This window comes from Manis javanica, chromosome 1, assembly GCF_040802235.1.
Source record: "Manis javanica isolate MJ-LG chromosome 1, MJ_LKY, whole genome shotgun sequence".
Classification (NCBI taxonomy): Eukaryota; Metazoa; Chordata; class Mammalia; order Pholidota; family Manidae; genus Manis; species Manis javanica.
Window position 1 is genome coordinate 170199947 of NC_133156.1, and position 18553 is coordinate 170218499.

General features: G+C 51.0%; 4 protein-coding genes across 6 annotated transcripts in view; 2 read left to right on the forward strand and 2 right to left on the reverse strand.

Moving 5' to 3' along the window:
* The window catches only part of USP39 (ubiquitin specific peptidase 39), a 33348-nt gene extending 30463 nt beyond the window's left edge, over window positions 1–2885 (reverse strand). The window contains exon 1 of the mRNA XM_037012181.1: window positions 2527–2885. Within this exon, the coding sequence (XP_036868076.1) occupies window positions 2527–2794 (268 nt within the window). The 5' untranslated portion in view covers window positions 2795–2885. The remainder of the gene's footprint in view (window positions 1–2526) is intronic.
* A 1467-nt stretch (window positions 2886–4352) lies between these two features.
* Window positions 4353–9756, forward strand: C1H2orf68 (chromosome 1 C2orf68 homolog). The gene is made up of 4 exons (XM_017674295.3): window positions 4353–4568; window positions 4652–4770; window positions 5632–5780; window positions 6135–9756. The coding sequence occupies exons 1-4, from the start codon at window positions 4462–4464 to the stop codon at window positions 6255–6257; spliced, it is 498 nt and encodes a 165-aa protein (XP_017529784.1). The 5' UTR covers window positions 4353–4461; the 3' UTR covers window positions 6258–9756.
* A 1613-nt stretch (window positions 9757–11369) lies between these two features.
* Window positions 11370–15798, forward strand: TMEM150A (transmembrane protein 150A). 3 transcript variants are annotated; one of them, XM_037012183.2, is made up of 9 exons: window positions 11370–11691; window positions 12193–12229; window positions 12338–12373; window positions 12842–12889; window positions 13210–13296; window positions 13917–13984; window positions 14290–14417; window positions 14641–14818; window positions 15053–15798. In XM_037012183.2, the coding sequence occupies exons 4-9, from the start codon at window positions 12849–12851 to the stop codon at window positions 15289–15291; spliced, it is 741 nt and encodes a 246-aa protein (XP_036868078.1). In that variant the 5' UTR covers window positions 11370–11691; window positions 12193–12229; window positions 12338–12373; window positions 12842–12848; the 3' UTR covers window positions 15292–15798. The 3 variants fall into 3 exon arrangements, with proteins under 3 accessions (XP_036868078.1, XP_017529781.1, XP_017529780.1); XM_017674292.3 differs by having other exon boundaries at window positions 12193–12373; XM_017674291.3 differs by lacking the exon at window positions 11370–11691 and having other exon boundaries at window positions 11843–12373.
* A 639-nt stretch (window positions 15799–16437) lies between these two features.
* RNF181 (ring finger protein 181) lies at window positions 16438–18226 on the reverse strand. Its single transcript, XM_017674297.2, has 5 exons — window positions 18077–18226; window positions 17352–17482; window positions 17066–17175; window positions 16825–16899; window positions 16438–16574 (listed from the first exon to the last, which is right to left on the reverse strand). Exons 1-5 carry the CDS (start codon window positions 18160–18162, stop codon window positions 16515–16517), a joined length of 462 nt encoding a protein of 153 aa, XP_017529786.1. The 5' UTR covers window positions 18163–18226; the 3' UTR covers window positions 16438–16514.
* Window positions 18227–18553: the final 327 nt, after the last annotated feature.

The following is an 18553-nucleotide window of genomic DNA, read 5'->3' on the forward strand; positions in this document are numbered from 1 at the left end:
GTACAAACAAAGAAACACGGAAATGGGAAAAACTCATCAGGATGAACTGTACCAGTGGCCTGGCAACACCCAAAAAGTCCACTATGTAAACAAGCTGTAAACAGATACAGGGAATATATCTGAAACACATATAACCATCAAAGGATTCATGTGTAGATTACATAAAGAAATTTGGTGAAGCAGTAAGAAAAAGACAAACAACCTAATAGAAAATGAGGAATACAGCCCTCATCAGTAAGTCAAGAAAATGCAAATTTCCTTGCACAATGATATATATCACTTCATACCTACCAGAGCAGAAAAAATAAAATCAGAAAATACCAAGTGTTGATAATACATGAAGCAAGAATGAGTGCTCATATACTGCTGGTGGGAGTGTAAACTGTTACAACCACTTGGAGAATAGTAGATCAAGATCAAAACTGAAAAACATGCAGACCGTTTGACCCAGCCATCTGTATTCCACTTACATATCCTAGAGAAATTTTTGCACACATGCACCAGGAGTGCATTACTAAAAAATATTTACAGCAGCAATATTTGAAAGCACCCAAACTGGGAATAACACAAATGTCCACCACAGATAAAATGGAGAAATATTTATGTCATCAATAGAACACTATGTAGCCATGAACATTTATCTGGATGTCAAAAATAGAACTAGCAAAAAAAAAAAAAAAAAGGTAAACTGGAAGGTTAAGTAAAGTATTATCCATTTATATCAAACACCAAATAAAACAGTACTATGTAAGGATACACATGAGGTAAAACTATAAATAAAATAGAAATTAGGAAAAAATTCAGAATAGTTATCACCTAAGCAAGGATACAACTTGGAAGGGGCTTTTGGGAGCTTCGTATCACTGTTTGGAGACAATTATCTATAGGCCTCTCACATTTCTGCTCATATTGTGACCAGAGCCACTGACTGACTGTCTCAAGACTATCTCGTCAAGGATGTTTGTATAGAAAACAGCCTTAGAAGACAGAGACAGTGTCTCCCTACAGAGGAAAGGGGAAGGCAAGCTCACAGACCATTATAAAAGATTTGGGTTCTCTATGCTCAGAGTTGCCCTCTTGGAATGAATTCCCACTGTGTATATGGGTTCTCTTGGTGCTACACTGTGGGAAATGACACCACAAGAATTGATCCCCTGTCGTCCATCAGCATCCATGAAACTGGGCAGTATAACTTGGTAACTTGCAAACAGATCTCAGACCCTTCACAGTTCTTGGTAGATTTAAGGATGCACATCTGCACTCTTCTTTAAACTGGACTTGTGTATTACATTCAGTCCATCTTAGCACCTGTGATCTATTTCATGATAAAAAAAAAAAAGACAAGCCAGTAACAGCAACTGAGGTCCTAGTGTGCCCCCAGAGAAAACAATCTCCTCCCCACAACTGTGCAAAATATCTAACAGTTTCTCTTCCAAAGACAGGGAAACCTGAAGCTGACAAAATATTTAAGAAAATCAAAGAATACTCTGAAATTACTAATTATTCAAAGAACATTCATCAAGCAAAGCACTTTCTATGAGCAAGGTGCTATTCTGGACCCTGTGCGTAATATAAAAATATGTCAAATGGAGGACCCTGAGCAAGAAGTTTGAGTTAATGTAAGAGTATAATCACATACAGATAACCAGTTCCAGCAGATAGAAATATAAAGTCTTGGACAATGAGGACCCCCTCCCAAGAATCCCACCCCTAGCATGTAACCTGGTGATATATTCACTTGCTACTTCAATAGGCTCCTACTCACCAGAAGGCAAGTATGTAAGGAACATGTTCAAGCCAGGAGTTTGAAATTCAGAGAAGGAAATGTAATTGGAGTGAAGAGGCAAAAAGCTTCACATGTGGTGAAAACCTACTTAAGGTAGAGTAAAATGGACAAATTGGAAAAAAGACAGGGAACCAAGGCTGGGTGAAGCGGTCTCTATAAATCACAAGGAGTGCAACGAAAAGCAGAGAAACCAGAGGAAGGAAGCAAAGGGTGCAGCCATGAAGGGGAGAGACTCACTGGCAGTTGTTAGACGGGCTCCCAAAGGTGGTGGGTACCAGGACAACCTCCACTTATTTACAAAGGGACAGACACGTAAAATCCACCTTCCAAACGACAGTGAGTTTCAGTAGCAGGCCTCGAATGGTAGGGCATTATGGTGCAGGTGGTGCTGTGGACTCACATTCCAGAAATTATAAGACCCGCGTCTCGGGTGTTTTGTAAAAACTGAAAGAGGTAGCATAATTTTTGTAAATTATTTTCTGATTATTTACAACAGCACTGAGCCTGCGCTTAGGCATTCGTAAAAGAGAAGCTGCTGTTATTGCTGTTGTTTAAAACGTCACAACTACGGTTTTTATTAAGACTAGTACTGTCTTTGGAACGCAGTCGAGCTGGGCCGCGAAAACTGGTGGAGTGTGAATTCCCACCCCCAAGGATGGGAGGTTGCAAAGAGAAAAAGAACCCAAGAGTGCAGCCCGCGCCGCGCCTGGCCCGGCCCGGCCCAGCCCAGCCCCGCGCACCTCGCACCTCCCGCTCAGGTTCGGATTCCTCGTCCGCCTCACGCTCCCGCTTCACCCGCACCGAGGGGACGATGGGCGCCAGGGCCTCCCGAGCGCTCGCCGACTGCACCTCCCGCTTCACACGCACTGGGCTGCCCCGCGAGCTCGGCGCCTCGGTCTCCCGCTCCCGATCTCGCTCCCGCTTGACGCGACCCGAGCTGCCCCGTGACTCGGACTCGCGCTTCCCACGGGTGGAACCTCGAGACTCCCGCTTGGATCGGCCGGACATCGCCACTACCGGCCGAGTCGCCGCGCGCAAGTTCCAGGCCTCCTCGGACGCGCGGCAGGCAGCCAATCAAGACCGGCGCTGTTACCGTGCCCGGGCTCTCTACGAGTCGCCGATGGGGACAAATCACTCCGCAGAAGCCCTGTGGGAGTACTGCGCCTCTTGTGGCTTGTTTGCAGCTGCGTATTGTGAACGAAACAAAGGACTAACGCCAGGAAACCAAAACCTTTTATTGGCTAGGGAATTTCTGGATTAAAGTTCTCACTGGGCCCGATTTTTTCAAGATACTTTCTGCCCCGAAACCATGATTACGAGGTTGTCTCCAAAGTGTGAGCCTAGGAGACTGACGCTCCTGCACAGAACTAAAGATATCCCCAAATTAACCATTTCATGCAGCAAGCTGGCGGTTCTAACGCCACATTTAGAGGACTGTTCTCAGTATCACAAGAAAATGCAAACGTCGGAAGAGAGGAACTTAACCATGACACTAATAAAGCTCAAACTTCAGGACCTGTGATTTTTACTACCCCATCCACCGCCCTGAACGGGTTCTATGGAGGTGCAATTGGAGGTGGAGTTGATTCTAAACATGCAATCAACTGAATGTTTAAAGTGTGCAGTTTGATAAATACTGATGGATAGATTATACACTCAGAAACCATTACCACGATCAATATAATGAACCTATCCACCAGCCCCCAAAGGGTACTCCTGCCTCGACTATTGATCTGCTTTCTGTCACAACAGAGGAGTTCGTATTTCTAGAGTTTTATATCAATATAAGCATACAGCCTGTCCTCTTTTTTTTTGCCTGGCCTTTTTGACTTAGCGCGTTTATTTTGTGATTCACCCACATTGTTGAGTGTATCAACAGCTCGTTCCTTTTAATTGCTCAGCGGTAATACATTGTATGGATATACCACAGTTTGTCCCTGTTCTCGTCAGGAATTCCTAATTTTACCTTTTTCTAAAAAGGACTCGAAAATAGCAGACGCTCAGATCCCTAAAGAGCACAGGGTCCTCTCGCAGGGACAGTTCAGATATCTGTCTGATGGGTGCCGAGGCGGGCTGCGTGCAGGGACTTGGGCAGCACAGCTCGAACACTGGCCTTGTTCGCAGAAGCGTCCGCGCTACCGGCGGCTTGGGGCCCCGGGGCGGACTGGGGAAGGGCGAGGAAAGCCTTCGCGGGGCTGTGCGGCCTGGTTGCCGCGGTGTGCCCTGCCTGATTATAGCCTCTTCACTGTTTCTTTTGAAGTAGGTGCTTTCAGTGTCCCCACTTACAACTCAGGAGACTGAGGTACGGCAGGGTTCAATAGTCCGCCCGAGGTCACGCAGCTGGAGTTTCACAGCATTCTAACACCAGAAAAAGAACGGAAAGGCTTCACACCAAACGTTGAGTAGTGTACCGGGTCTTTTCTGAATTGTCTGATGTATGAGTAGTAAACCTAAATTTCCTATTAGGATGGCACAAAGAAAAGCCCCGGGCACACCCCAAAGCCGACCAGCGCCCGCCCTTCTACGCGACGCAGCGCCCTGCCAGGCAGGCCCGTTCCGGACGCGACGTCAGGGCTCAGGGCCGGAAGTGGAGTGGGGGGCGGCGCGGAGCTCCCCAGGTTGGTGGCCGGTGGGGCAGTTGAGGCGGCGCGGTACCTCTCCGCTTTGGGCTCCTGATGGAACCCGCACCGGATCCCGGGCCGGGGTTCTGCTGCAAGCCTGGCGGGCGGCTAGACATGAGCCACGGCTTCGTGCACCATATTCGACGGAACCAGCTGGCCCGGTACCGTCCCGCCCCGCACCGCCGCCGCCACCCCCAGCTTGGCCTGGCCTGGCCGTCCCTGACCCCCGCTCGGCTCCCCGCAGGGACGACTACGACAAGAAGGTGAAGCAGGCAGCCAAGGAGAAGGCGAAGAGGCGGCACACGCCCGCGCCCACGCGGCCCCGCAAGCCCGACCTGCAGGTGTACCTACCGCGACACCGAGGTGAGGCCGCCCGCCCCGCCGGCCTCCTCAATCCTTCGCGCCCTTCCGCCCCGGGCACTCCTTTATCTTTATGGGGAAAACCACTTCTTATCCCCCAAGGCTCAGTTCATCTCATCCCTTCCAGGAACCTCCACCTCGACGCTCCCCGGAGAACAGGGATGGCTCCGGGCCCCCAGATAAGCAGTTATCTGTTTACAGATATTATTACAGAAGATACCTGGGAGCCAGCAAAAACTTATCTGCCATCTTGCCCACCGCACCATATTTTAGTGTCCTCACAATGGAATAGAGAAAAAACCTGACATAACTATAGGCGACCAGGACATAATTTTGGAATGAATCCCAAACCTAGTAAATGGCCTTTTTCCCCGGCTTCCCAGAGACCTAGAGATCACAATAGTGTAAATAACGCTTAACAAATTAGCGTGATATGTAAAGTGCTTTAGATTTTATGTACATTAATTCATTTCGCTTTCATTGACCCCTATGTGATGGGAACTATGATTTCTGTTTCGCAATCAGGAAACCGGTACAGAGAGGTTAAGTAACTTGCCTAAGATCTCAGAGCTAGTAAAATGGCAGAGCCTGGATTTTAATACAGACAGGGCTCTATTCACTTCTCCACTGCATTCCAATCTTATTCACTGGAAAAATGTGCATTGTGTACCCCACTATATGGTAGGACCACGCTGGCCCCAGAACATGGCTTCAAAGGTAAATAAAACTGGCAGCACACTTCAAATACAAACAGTACATAAAAGAACAGGGCTTTCTTGACAGCCTGTTTTCCTGTGTCATCTCTGCGGGCAGAGGCTTCAGCAGCCTTCCCCTCTTCCCTCTCACTCTGGTTCATCTTTCCAGATGGCTCCATGCACCCAAGCAACCCAGACTGTGAGGGGTCCAGTGAAAGCAGTAGTGGCAGCTCTGAGCAGGAGCCTTCTGGCCATCAGCTCTTCTGCTTAGAATATGAGGCAGACAGCGGAGAGGTCACCTCCGTTATCGTGTATCAGGTATGCCTGGTGGAACAGCTGCAGCCTAAGGTCCTGGGATGTGGTAGAAATCACTGCCCAACCCTGAGCCACTGTTTCCTCAGGGCCAGTGGGAGTGCCTGCTCCACCTGGGGGCATAGCTGGTGATGCTTGAGCATAGATCATTCCTGTCATGCAGTGATTCTCAGTGGGCAGCAGGGAGGGCTCATGGCCCTCAGTTGAGAATCCTATTACAGGGCATGCCTGGGAAATGATAGGCACTGGTAAGAAGCCATGAGTCAAATGGAGTTCTGTGAGACTGTTGTCTAGGGATGGGGCAGGTCATCTTTCCAGAAGAGGCCAGGCCCTGAGCTTCCTGACTCTTCTTCCACGCAGGAGGATGATCCAGGAAGGGTGAGTGAGGAGGTGTCAGCACACACGCCTCTGGATCCACCCATGCGAGAGGCCCTCAAGTTGCGCATCCAGGAGGAGATTGCAAAGCGCCAAAGCCAACACTGACTGGGCTGAAGGCATTCTCTCCAGGCTGGAGTCACTGCCCAGGAAGCTTACCCCTAGTTTAGGGGTACCAAGACCAGGCTGGGCTGATCCTGAGATACACAACTGCAACAGAGCTACTGCCGCATCCACAGGAAAGGGTGTTGCAGGGACTATACCTGACCACCTCCCTTGCAGCCAGCCTAATATTCTGAAATGTTTTGAGAGTTTTGTTTGGCAAACTTGGTGTTCTGGAAGGAGAGATTCCAGGGAGTGCTGAGGTTATGAAACCTTGTGCCAACATGTTGCTTTCTCACTGAGGTCACAGGCCACAGGGGCTGCTGCTCCATTCAGTTCAATGGGCCATGTTTGTTATTTTATGGTTCCTTCCAGCTTTTTCTGCTCATTTCCATTCATGTTCTCCTATAGCTTCTTTTCAGCTCTGTTGCTTTGTTCTTTCCTTCTCATCATTTTATCTCAGAATCCATCAGTTGTACCCCACCCCCAATCTCCCAACGTGACTGTGCACCTCTAGCAGGTCAGGAGTGGGAGGTGGGAGATTCTGGGGTCTGTCATTCTGACAACCTCTTCTGGTAATTCTGATTCCAATAAGTGGAAGATCATTTTTGAGGCCAACTTGCAAGTGTCTCCCTCCACTTCCAAGGCTTTTAAAGTTTCTCTCATGCCCTGCTGCTCTGCATTGTCTTGATAAGGAGACATAGGAAGATAATGCCAGAACTAAACTCCCAAGGATTTCTTCCAGCAAAACCTGCCTTAGGGCTATAGAATTCTAGCCTTTGACCTCCCTACTTGTGAACATCCTCTGCTCAGGCTAAAGAGCAGAGCAAACAAACTTAAAACTGACTCTCCAAATTTGATCTGACAGTCTTAGATGTATGTACAGAGGGAATTTCAATAATAGCAATAATCACCTACTCAGAGCCCAGTTATAAAAAAGGGGATGAGGTCCTGAACAATGGGCAGTAAAATGAGCCTCCCCTTTGCTCTTCCCCCACCCCATCCTTTCTCTTTTGCTACTTCCCAGGAGTATATAAACTGAAAGTATTAAAATAAAGATCCCAGAAATATCACCCCTTTCACCTAAATATTTTTCCTAACACAGGGTTAGGCTGAGGTCTGAAAAGTCCATAAAACATCTTGTGCACTGAAGTTCCAAGCCACTTCAGCTTTCCAGCAAATCAGCCTAACCTCAGTGACTTGAAGTACAGGTGTTAAGTGAAGCCCATGAACACAGACTTATCAAAACCAAAGTTCCCCTGCCCTTGGGTTTTCTCCACATCAGGATCTCAAGATCAGTCTGGTTATTCCCATCTCAGCAGTTTCTCTCTTAAAGGACACCTGGGGGCACTGTTGGCTTTTGCCCTACCCCTCTCAAAATCTACTGCCTCAGAAATGAGGCAAGGCAGCTACTTAAACTATATCATTAAAATGCAGCAAGCCACAGCTTGCATCTCCAGAGGAATGCTGGGAAGGTGAGTGAGGTGGATAAGAAGGGCCTGGTTGTGAAGAGAGCCAGGACCAGAGTGCTCCTGATCCACAAAGCTGGCCCAAGGTTAAATGCCCAGTTGTGCCTTCAGAGGAGAAAGTTTAACCTCTACTTAGCGGGCCAGAAGTGCCTTTTCATTTGTAATGTGAACTATCCTCCAGAGCCTCCTGGATGAAGGAGACTGTGCCATAGTCTATCCCCAGTCTTCCTGCAGCTCAGAGGACCTATCATTGTTGTCTTCCAGCTCTTCAGCTGATCTTCTGACTTGGACATAGGATTTCACTGGAACTCTTAGGCTTCTTCCTAGTCTGGATATACTTTTGGGGTCTGTCTGCTTACACCTGGATGTCCTGTTTCATGGATTTATTACAGAATTTATTAAGACCAGAAGAGGAGGTTGGGGACATGACACCTGAAATTGTAACCACCATTTCTGTTTGTGAGAAGTATGTGCCTAATGTGTTCTTTTATGCGTTTGTCATGTAATCTTCACACTCTCAGGTAAGAGACTGATAGGAGCTCCTTGCTCATAAACTTTTTTTCCTGAGGCACTTTGTTTATCAAGCGCATATAAAAACTTTTGCACCCAGAAAACATTCTAATTCTTTGCTAACTTAAGCTGTATGACTATATAAAGCACTAAGCCTGGTACTTAAAATAAATGTTGTCCTTTATAGGAAGCTGTTGTGCTGGTGCCATTGCTGCAGATGTGCGTGAAATGCTTCTCTGGTGATGGCCCTTAGCCATCTGACAGCCTTATAGTTCAGGCCCACTGCTTGTTGCCACTCCTCATCTGGGCTCCAAGGTGGTTCTATCCAGTTTATTCATGAGACTTGCCTCCACAGATATTTCAACTGTTCTCAAAAATCAGTGCTTTTCCATCAAGGAATGTGTTCCAGAGCATTTCCCACAGACTCTAGTTGTCCCAAAGAGGATTGTCCCGTGCTGTTAGGTGCAGTACCAACAGCGCTGGATCAGTTAGAGCTTTCTAGCAGGCTGCTTCAGAATCAACTCATTTGACTAGATATGTTCTTGACTGTCTTAAAAAAAAAAATGTCTGGTAGCCTGATGAGCACATCTCAAACCCATCCAAAATGAAATGTTCTTTACTTACTGAGGGGTCAGCCTTGGATATTAAAGCTTTGTGTTTCCTGGGCCATGATGGTAGTATTTTAAATGGAAGGAAAACGGGGTTTACAGGGGCTTTGGGCTGTACAAGAGTAAACACTAAAGCTTGAGTTCAGCCAGTTGGCAAGCATAGAAGTTTTTGAATGCAGTGCAAGAAGGGAAAAGACAAATGTAAAACTTTTTGTACTGAGTGAGAGTAGGAGCATGTGGAGGATGGCCAGCCAGCCAGTAAGACCAATGTGGGCAATAAATGCTTCTCCTTGTGGATGAGCCTTTGAAAGGGACATTCTATCTCCATAGTCCCTCCATAGTCCCCCTCCATAGTCTCCATAGATCTCTGAGGAGATCTGCCAAGTAGCAATTAGACCATGGGGCTGGAAGAAACCCTGTTGTGCATATGGCAGAACCCATGGATGGTAGGGTAGTCAAGTCCCAGTTGGCTCATAAATGTAAATGAGGCCTTTGCAAATAGAAAGAGGAATAAAGACATTACTTTCCTACCTCTGAGCCTTGTTTTGGGAGAATCACTACTAAATGTTGACAATTATTTGAATTATTTTAAGCTCCCTGTTGAACTCCTGTCCTGTCCCTGAGAAATCAGATAACCAAGAAGCAGTAGGCACCTACCCTAAGTTTCCCCAATAGTTGGAGTGATGCTAGAAATGAAAGCCTTCTGAGGGAATGGCTCCTCTGCCTTCTCAGAATCAGAGACTGACTGCACTGGTGATGTTGTGGTGTTCAGTGCACAAAAGTCATCCATTCTTGTTTTCTTGTTACCAGTGTTTCTGCTGTGGATAAATAAAATGAAGTGTACAAATTATTGAAAATCCTGGAAAGTACTTTTCAAATCCAGTATTCTTTTAACCAATAAACTTTATTTTTACAGCACTGTTCTTGCCAAGAGTTTTGAAATCACTTGTATACATAAGGGAAGTGAAAATTAAATGCCTGCCCTAAAGTTATTCGGCACACAGAATCAGCATTTGAAATCTCATCTCTTGCTTTACTTGACTGTTTTCAGAACTGTCCTGGTTTGAGCATAACTAGACTCACATAGCATTAGGACTCCTCCCTACCAACTACCCATGAAAGCCCTTCTAGGGTAATTCTATTTTAGGGACTACTCAGGTTGTCATCTTAAGCCAGAATCTACCTTTTTGTCACAGTTCTGGATGCTTGTCTTACCCCCATTTTATGTTAGAACAGACAGTTTAGAACCTGAGTAGTCCTCTGAGGCCTTGCCTATGATAATGGTCAGATGGGAACACATGCCCAGTTCAACTGGATATAGTAAGTGTTAAGAACTGCAGAGCTTCCCATGAGGTGGGAAAGCGGAAGGTTCACAGCACCTTTGGACAGATGAGAAAAAGTGCCTGCTCCAATGTGAAACATATGGGCAAGATGCTGTTTGTGTTTTAGAGGTACTCCTCCGTCCTGGGGCACAGAGCATGGCTAGCAGGAGGTGGGCAGGATTTTATACCCCTGGTCAGCTGGGTATTCTTGTGCAGTGATTGCTCCACACAACCATACTTCTTAGCCCTGCTTTAGCTGCTTGTCCTGATGAACTTTGGAAAAGAGCTCTCCAACAGGTTTCATGTTTCCCTTTTTAGCGTCCATTGGGTCCAAAGGGAATTTTTTCTTATTCAAGCTATGTCTTATTTGTGTGCTCCATTTCCCCTGCAGTACAGGGCTCTGTTTCTGCACATTACCTTTGCCTCACCAGCACTGCCAAATTTAAGCTCATCTCCTAGCAGCTGAAGTCCATGCTGCCTTCAGATAGAGATCTGTCAGCCCGTGTCTCACAAGGGCCCCCATCAGATGCTGGACTGCCTTTCAGAGTGCCAGCCACACTTCTGGAATGGGAAAGGAAGCATTCCTGCCCATTTACTTATGAAAAGAATGCCCAGGAGGGCACTCTTGCCAGTAAGTTTTGTTGAAGCTGGTGGGTGATTCAGTCCTGTTTCCTTTTCCCAATTTTCTCTAGGTCTCCTGCCTTCCTCTGCTCTCTTGCTTTACCAATACCTGGCCATGTTTGTCTACTTAGAATGGATATCGATTGGTCTTCATGGCCTTGTTTCAAGTGTTCAGCAGTCAGGAAATAGATTTTGGACACTAACTTCTGGACAGTATTGTGTACTTGTACCCTTGAAAATGAAATGTATCTGATGAAAGGGGCCCTCCTCCAGAGTTTGCTGAGCACAGAGGAGCATAAGCCAAATCCAGCGCACTTGGTTTTTTAAGGAACAGCCAAGGCTTTGTGCCCACTTCTCTGTGGCCCCGCCTTGCCTTGAAGAGAAAGCAGGCACCTACACCACGCTGAGGGAGGTTTCCCGAAGTCTTACTCCGGCAGGTCCAGGCTGCAAAATGTGCCCAGCGGCTGAAGGAGGCTTCCTCCGGCCATGCGCACGATTACAATGACAGCTGTAAGGCCCCCGGAGCTTCCCGCCTCCCGAAGCTTCCATGGCAGGAACAGGACAAACGAGACGAACCCTTTTGGCGTCTCGGGGTCAGAAACTCTACTCGGGTCGGGTCCCGGCGCCACATTCTTCGGCGCCCAGGTGCCCACACGTTGCGGCACCGCCCACGTCTCTAGCGTGAGGCGGGCGCGGGGGCCCGGGAGTTGTAGTCTTGGGCAGGGTGCGGACGCCCGGGCCCGGGCATTGAGGACTCCAGGTCCCGGCGGGCGGCGCGGCGCAGCCTGGGGCGCCGGGGGCGGGGCCGCTCGGCCCTTTAAACCTTTCAGGGCTGCTCCGACGGCCGCAGCCAGAGACCGCACCACGCGGGGCGGAGCAGGGTACGGCTGCGGCGGGGCGCTCCGGGGAGGTGCGTAGTGGGACCCTTCCTTTCCCCACCACCTCTAAGGGTCACCTGGGGAGGCTCGCCGGCCGTGGGCTCCATGCGCCGACACCGATGGGCACGGGCTGGGCTTCCCGCGGCACCCATTTCTTCCCAGGGCGCCGGTAGGCAGGAGGTCGCCTGCGCGCGGCCGCCCCTCCACCGGGGCCCCGGACCCCTTTCAGGCTTTACGTGGTGTGGCGCCCTGACCTAACTCCAGCCTCCCTCCGGCCCGGATCCCTCAGGCGAGGGAGGTGACTGCCTTTCCAGATGTTACGGCCCGCCTGAGTCTCTGAGCGCGCCAGGGGCATTTGGGTGGGACGCGATGGATGCCTGAGGGTGTCCACGCTCTCGCGTGGGCTCAGCCCGAAGTGCAGGCGCTCAGAGACCCAGCGATAGCTCTGAATCAGATGTTGACCAGCACTTTCTACCCCCACCGGCTTGGGCCAGTCACTGGACCCTGGACTCTGACCTCTCTCTCTCCACCAGGCCCGGGCAGCTGATGGTTTTGGCGAAGTATCTTAAGGTAGCTGGGCCCACCCCCTCTTCCCCACCTACCCTTTGTCCTCCCCCCCACACCACCACCACCCTGGCTTCTCTCCCTCATGACCGCCTGGATCCTCCTTCCTGTCAGCCTGTCAGCCTTCTCCATCACCGGACTGTGGACTGTGTGAGTACAGAGGGGCAAGGGATGGGGGGCCAAGGTGTTGGGAGTAGGGGGAGGAAACAACTAGGAGACCAAATGGGTTCGAGCTGAGGAGACCAGGACCTAATGGGGGCTTTAGATACACACAACGTCCCTTGTCCTGTTGCAGGCTCCAGGGTGGTACCCAGGGTCACTCTGGCTATCTCCAAAGTAAGGCCTGGTGCCTGGGCACACAGCCCCTTGAACTAGATAGCACCACTGCTGTCCAGTGGAGTGATCCTGACAGACATACTCTTAGCCAGGGCAACTTCCTCTGGTTTGGAGCCATGCTGTGGGTCCTGGTGTGGTGTCAAGCCTCACAGCCACCCTAACATTGAGTCCCAGCAAGGACAACAAGGCTCAATGGGGCCAGAATCAAGGAAGAGAAGAGTCAGTGAGGGAAGGCTGGGCGGGGAGGGTCATGAGGGCAGGGTAACAGTTCTGCTCCCACAGGTATGCCATGGCCGTGAAGAACCACCACGCATGCCCCGTGGAGAACTGGTATGGCGTGCTCTGCAGACACCCTCATTCTAAAGCTCCCTTCATCTGTTCCCTCTTGGGTCAGGGCTGCCTCAAGCCAGACTGAGACCCTGGGCCTCACTGCTCTTATCTGACATTGGCAGCACCTGCCCCTCCCCCATCTACTTGCTTCCCACCATCCCCTTGCCCCCTGGTTCTTCTGTCTTGGGCAGGCACTAAGAAGCGGGTGCTTCTACCTCTGCCAAGGGAGGTCTGGGAGGATGGTTTCTGAAGCCTGAGACTACAGGATGAGGACTGAGGAAACCTCTTTCCTTCAGTCTACTCTCTATCCTGCCTGCCAGGTCCTACAACGAGTCCTGCTATCCTGACCCTGCTGAGCAGGGGGGCCCCAAGACCTGCTGCACCCTGGACGATGTCCCCCTCATCAGGTAAGGCCTGGAAACTGGACAGGTCAGGGAGACCCAGAGCCTGCTTGACTCCCAGCCAAGCACCTCAAGCAAAGGCCTGTTCCTGGGTCTCAGGAATATTAAAAGCACTTAATAACACTACTTGCCAATGACCATGTGCCAGACACTGTGCTGAACGCTTTACATGTACATCATTTAATCCTCCCAACATTGAGGCAGCTATTGTTTTTACCATTTTATAGGCAAGGAAACAGACTGGATTATGTCAGCCATCTAGGTCACACAGCTAGTAAGTAGAAGCACCTGGATTTAAGCTCAAGCCCTCTGATTGCCCAGCCCAAGTTTAGGCTCAAGGAAAGCCAGATCAGCTGCAGGCCTTGACAGTTGCAGGGAGTCCAAGGAATCCTGAGGTCTGCCAAGCAGCCCTGGGCACTGCCTTACCCATCACACATGAACCCTGCTTTAATGGAGGGCCCAGCCTAGGGCCAGTTGTTTATGAGGGACAATGGCCCTTCTCCTACATCAGTGGCATGCCTGCTTGGGAATAGGCACAGATAAAGCAAGAGAGAGCAAGTGGGCCAGGACAAGGGCCCTCTGGTGCTCCTGCCCCTCTCACTCTGTGCTTGCCCCCCTCCTCTCAGCAAGTGTGGCACATACCCCCCAGAGAGCTGCCTCTTCAGCCTCATTGGCAACATGGGTGCTTTCATGGGTGAGTTGTGCCCTCAGCCCCCCTAGCCAGCCCCGCCTTCCCCCTCCCCAGAAAGGCCCAGGAAGCCCTCACGCAGCACAGCCCACTCCACCAAGGCACTGGGGCCACTTCTGTCCTGTTCTTTGAAAGCCAAATGCCAACTCCCACACAGCCCCCTACTGCCTGGAACCTGAGGACACCCAGGTTCTCCACCTTCCCATGTATTCCCTCTGGTCCTCAGAGTGTCTGGGGGTAAGCTGGTGGGCTCTGGTTTGGGGCCACAGGAAGGCACCAGTGCTGGCCCCACCCATGCTCTCCTCCCCCAGTGGTCCTGATCTGCCTCCTGCTCTACGGGCAGCTCCTGGAGCAGAGTCGCCATTCCTGGGTCAACACCACGACACTCATCACAGGATGCACCAATGCCGCAGGGCTTGTGGTGGTTGGCAACTTCCAGGTGCGCCCACTTGTGCCCCTCTGGAACTTCCCCTGACTGGTCTGGACTGTCTGCAGGGGCCCCCCTGAGGGTGGACCCAAGCTTTAGGGGCAGCACCTCAAGGTTGGGGTTAAGGGAAAGAAGGCCTGGAAGGGAAAGTCGGGGAGGAAAAAGGAGGAAGAGTAATGAAGGGGAAGAGGGTGGAGGGGTGGGGCTCCACAGATCGGCCCTTGTCTGAGCCCAGGTGGATCACGCTAAGTCTCTGCACTACATTGGAGCTGGTGTGGCCTTCCCTGCTGGACTGCTCTTTGTCTGCCTGTACTGTGCCCTCTCCTACCATGGGGCCACAGCCCCCCAGGACCTGGCTATGGCATACGTGAGGATCGTGCTGGCAGCCATCGCCTTTGTCACCCTGATCCTCAGTATCCTTGCAGCACAGGGCAGCTGGAAACTCATCCTCTAGCCCAGCACTTCCTGCCCTAGTTGAGGGGGGAGGGATGGCACACCTTCCAGATCACACTGCCTGGTATGGTATTCTGTTCCTCCTCCCTGGAGTGAGGCCTGGTCCTTTTGCCCCAGCCTAGTTATATAATCTGGGAAGGCAGGAGGGGTGTCTCCTACACATCCTACTGAACATTTCCTTAGCCCCATTCCAGGTGCTGTCTTCTTCTTGCACGAGAGTTCTCAGCTGCAGCATGGGGCAGCCCTGTGTGAATGGGTGTTTGTCATTGACATCCTCATTTTCTACGGCACCTTCAGCTACGAGTTTGGGGCAGTCTCCTCTGAGACGCTGGTGGCTGCCCTACAGCCTGCCCCTGGCCGGGCCTGCAAGTCCTCGGGGAACAGCACCTCCACTCACCTCAACTGTGCCCCCGAGAGCATTGCCATGATCTGAGGTCTGGGGAGGACAGCTAGCCTGGCCTCCACAGCTCCGCAGCCCATATCCTTGAGTTTATTTTGTACCAAAAACAATTTTAAGAAAGTATTCTGTTGGGACAAGAGCTTCCTCATCACTGGAGGAGTGGCCATGCCACACCACCTGTGCCATAGAGGAGCAGGGCCTGGCAACTGCTCCCCCATGCCATATGCAGTGTTGTTAGGTTTAAAGGTCACATATCCTCACTCACCCAGCCAGACCTTCAGGTGCCTTCTACTCCCTAGTGCCAAGCCAGACCACTGGGGTTTCCTGCTGCAGGAAATAGAACTGGGAACAGCAAAAGGGATAGAAGTTGGGGGGAGGGGGATGAGCACTCCTTAGTCTGGGGGAAGGCCCACTTTTGGGCCCACTGAGCTGCACTGGGATTCTTCATTCTGCCCCTTACTTTCTTTAGGACAAATAACAGCAGAACCACATGGGTATTTTAGTACATTTTTTTATATCTATTAAAAGAATTCTAATTTGCATGTTTGTAATCTGTTCTGGAGGGTCAGAGTGGGCCTGTTCCAAGATGGCTTTCCCTAGGCAAGAGATAGGGGGAAGCCCCTGCCCCCAGGGAGAGCCCTGAGTGCCCCCACTGCTCTTTAAAAGCAGGGCTGCCTGCCCAATGTTATCCAAGGACTTGAACCCCTTTCTGGGCCTTTAAACATTCTAAAGACCTGACCTGGTGTGATCCTTCCACACTTCCCTCCCCCACTCAGAGTCTGGTTTGATGTCTGATTTCCTGTAGGGAATATGGGGAATGAGCAAGGCAGAGAAGAACTTTAAAATGTTAGAAGAAATTTTTGCAACAAAGCTAAAGATTCTCAGGTTGACTACAGGAAGGAGGAGATGGAGGCTAGTTTTTCCTTTACCATCTTTTAGTAGCTACTGAGTACCAGACCCTGACACATTTTGCTTTCTACCACAAACACATAGGCGCTGGCTGGTCCAGTGGCCAAGTTCTTGACCTGGGCTTGGCGTCAGGCCAGACAGGCAAGAGGCTTGGCAGGAATGTTAAGGCTAGTGCCTTCTGCGGTTCAGGACCACTTTCCCCAGGAACTGTAGGGACCTAGTGGAAGGTGCATAGCCCCTTCCCAGGCCTGTGAGCAATGTAGCTGCAGGGTGGGTAAAGAAACCTTTAATGAGGATTTGAGGTGCAGGAGGAAGATGCGGGGGGCTGGTGCTCAGCCCCGACTGTCTCACGTGTACATGGCTCCATGGAGGCTCTCCAGCCGCTGTTTCTGCTGCTGCTTGCGAGCCTGCAGGAAAGAGGGTACGGTGGGCAGAGGCTGCAGCTAAGAGGCCTGGGGAAGGGACGGGACAGCCATCATATAGCTCTCACTGCAGGCCCCTAGCACCTCACTGCCAAGGCTCCTACCCCTCACCAAAGTTACTGGGATGGTGGCCAGAACCAGACAGCCAGACCTGCTGAGGTGTGGAGTAAGAGCATTAAGGACAGGAACCGAGGGAGCCGCACTACCACCCCCTCCATTTAACCACCAGCCCTACCTTATCTCGTCTGTGCTCCTCATAAGTGTCATCATCAGTGGGCAGCTCATGGCGGCACAGGGGGCAGGAATTTGTCTGAGAAAAGCAGGGCAGTGTTCCAGCCCAGCCTGGTCTTTATAAGCTAATAGCCAACCCCTGCTACCAATTCCCACCCTATTCCCTTCTCTGATCCCCACAAAAATCCATAAACAGACAAAGCTTGAGAACTGGGCTCAGGGCTGCGAGACAAAAAAGGCAGTACCTTACTTAGCCAGGGCAGAATGCAATTGGAATGGAAGAGGTGATGGCAAGGCATCTCAATGGCAGTCTTCTCCTCCTCAAATTCCAAAAGACACACGGGGCACTTGAGCTCTTTGGGAGGGAGTGCTGATCAGGAGAGCTACCACAGGCCCTACCTCCCAGCTCCCACTCCTGAAGGAAATCCTCGTTTCAACCTGACCTGGAAAACCGAGGGGCCAGACCACAGTCCAGCTTGGGAGGGAGAGGGTCTGGCAAACCTGCCCCCAACCAAGAAAGAGTGCTCTCACCACCCTGGGAGCCACTGATGACTGTCCGGGGGAGGTTCTCAACCACAGTCTTGGCAGCAGGTGGAGGCAGGTGGTGATCCCAATCTACTACCAACCCCAAGTCTTCAAAGTCCATCCTATTGAAAAGTGACCTGGGAAGAAGAACGCATGGTCCCAACAGGAAAATCATACATTCTCTTTGCCCCCACAATCCATGAGGCAGTAACAGATAAGCCCTGCCCAGCTAGTAGTAGTAATGGCTACTCCTCAGTAGTGCCCGCTAGATAAAAGCACAGTGGGAAATGGTTTACAACTATTAGAACACCCAAGCACACACCGTTTATTCCCATTTTACACGTGAAGCAACAGGTTCAGAGAAGTTACTCAGGCCACGCAGGAATGACCTAGTAAAGCCAGTGGCAATGTCGGCTTCTGTGCTTCGTGCGCCTAACAGAAGTACCTACGACACCCCTACCCCGCCCCATAACCAGCCTTCTCCCGACCCTCCTGGAGCCCCTGCCCTTCCGCCCCCAACTCCCCATACTCTCCAACCGCAGTCTTCCCAGAATCCTCTTGTCCGGCTCGGCCGCGGACCACCCAAATTATCCACCTCCCCCGAATCTCACCGCCAGACTGATTCATAGGTCCTCCCATAATACGCTGCCCCAAGATCATCCGCCTTCCCCAGCCAGCCCCAGCCTGAAGACCTGCTGCTCGGACCCCACCTCCCAGCCACGCGCACCCACCTTGCGAGCTCCAGTAGCATGTTGGTTCGGGCCTCATGCTCGGGGACCAGCGGCTCGCAGTCATGTTCATCGAAGTACGACGCCATGGCAGCAGGGCTGACACAGCTCTCGGCCCCCGGGGCCTGCGGCTTGGCGGCGCTGGCCAATAAACTGGCCCATAGAGAGAGAATGAGCAATCAGAGCATTCGGAAGGCGGGCGCAGGAGCTCGTTAGACACTCAAAAAGCGGAAGTATTAATTCTTTCGCGTCCCAATGGTTCCAGTAAGACAGGTGACCAAGGGCTAAAGCCAATGGCAGAGTCCGGGGTTAGTCAGAAAACATTTACTCGGAATTCAGATCCTAAGGCAGATACTGGGAGGGATGTGTGGGTCGCGTCCGTAACTAGGCGGAAATCCCCCAGTCTGGGCTGTAGGGTTCCTCCACGGGCTCTGCGGCTCAGAGGGCTCTAGGCAGTGCAGTGCTGACGCCTCTCAGAGA

What these genes read in the sequence shown, in the direction of transcription:
- C1H2orf68 (XM_017674295.3), top strand. Translation starts at nt 4,462, where the DNA reads ATGGAACCCGCACCGGATCCCGGGCCGGGGTTCTGCTGCAAGCCTGGC. An exon ending in GTACCTACCGCGACACCGAG is followed by an intron (nt 4,771 to 5,631) that starts GTGAGGCCGCCC and finishes TCATCTTTCCAG; the next exon opens with ATGGCTCCATGCACCCAAGC. An exon ending in CCTCCGTTATCGTGTATCAG is followed by an intron (nt 5,781 to 6,134) that starts GTATGCCTGGTG and finishes TCTTCCACGCAG; the next exon opens with GAGGATGATCCAGGAAGGGT.
- TMEM150A (XM_017674292.3), top strand. Translation starts at nt 12,309, where the DNA reads ATGACCGCCTGGATCCTCCTTCCTGTCAGCCTGTCAGCCTTCTCCATC. An exon ending in TGGTGGTTGGCAACTTCCAG is followed by an intron (nt 14,418 to 14,640) that starts GTGCGCCCACTT and finishes GTCTGAGCCCAG; the next exon opens with GTGGATCACGCTAAGTCTCT. An exon ending in CTTTGTCACCCTGATCCTCA is followed by an intron (nt 14,819 to 15,052) that starts GTATCCTTGCAG and finishes GCCCCATTCCAG; the next exon opens with GTGCTGTCTTCTTCTTGCAC.
- RNF181 (XM_017674297.2), bottom strand. Translation starts at nt 18,162, where the DNA reads ATGGCGTCGTACTTCGATGAACATGACTGCGAGCCGCTGGTCCCCGAG. An exon ending in CATCAGTGGCTCCCAGGGTG is followed by an intron (nt 17,176 to 17,351) that starts GTGAGAGCACTC and finishes TCCCTCCCAAAG; the next exon opens with AGCTCAAGTGCCCCGTGTGT. An exon ending in TTCTGCCCTGGCTAAGTAAG is followed by an intron (nt 16,900 to 17,065) that starts GTACTGCCTTTT and finishes TGCTTTTCTCAG; the next exon opens with ACAAATTCCTGCCCCCTGTG.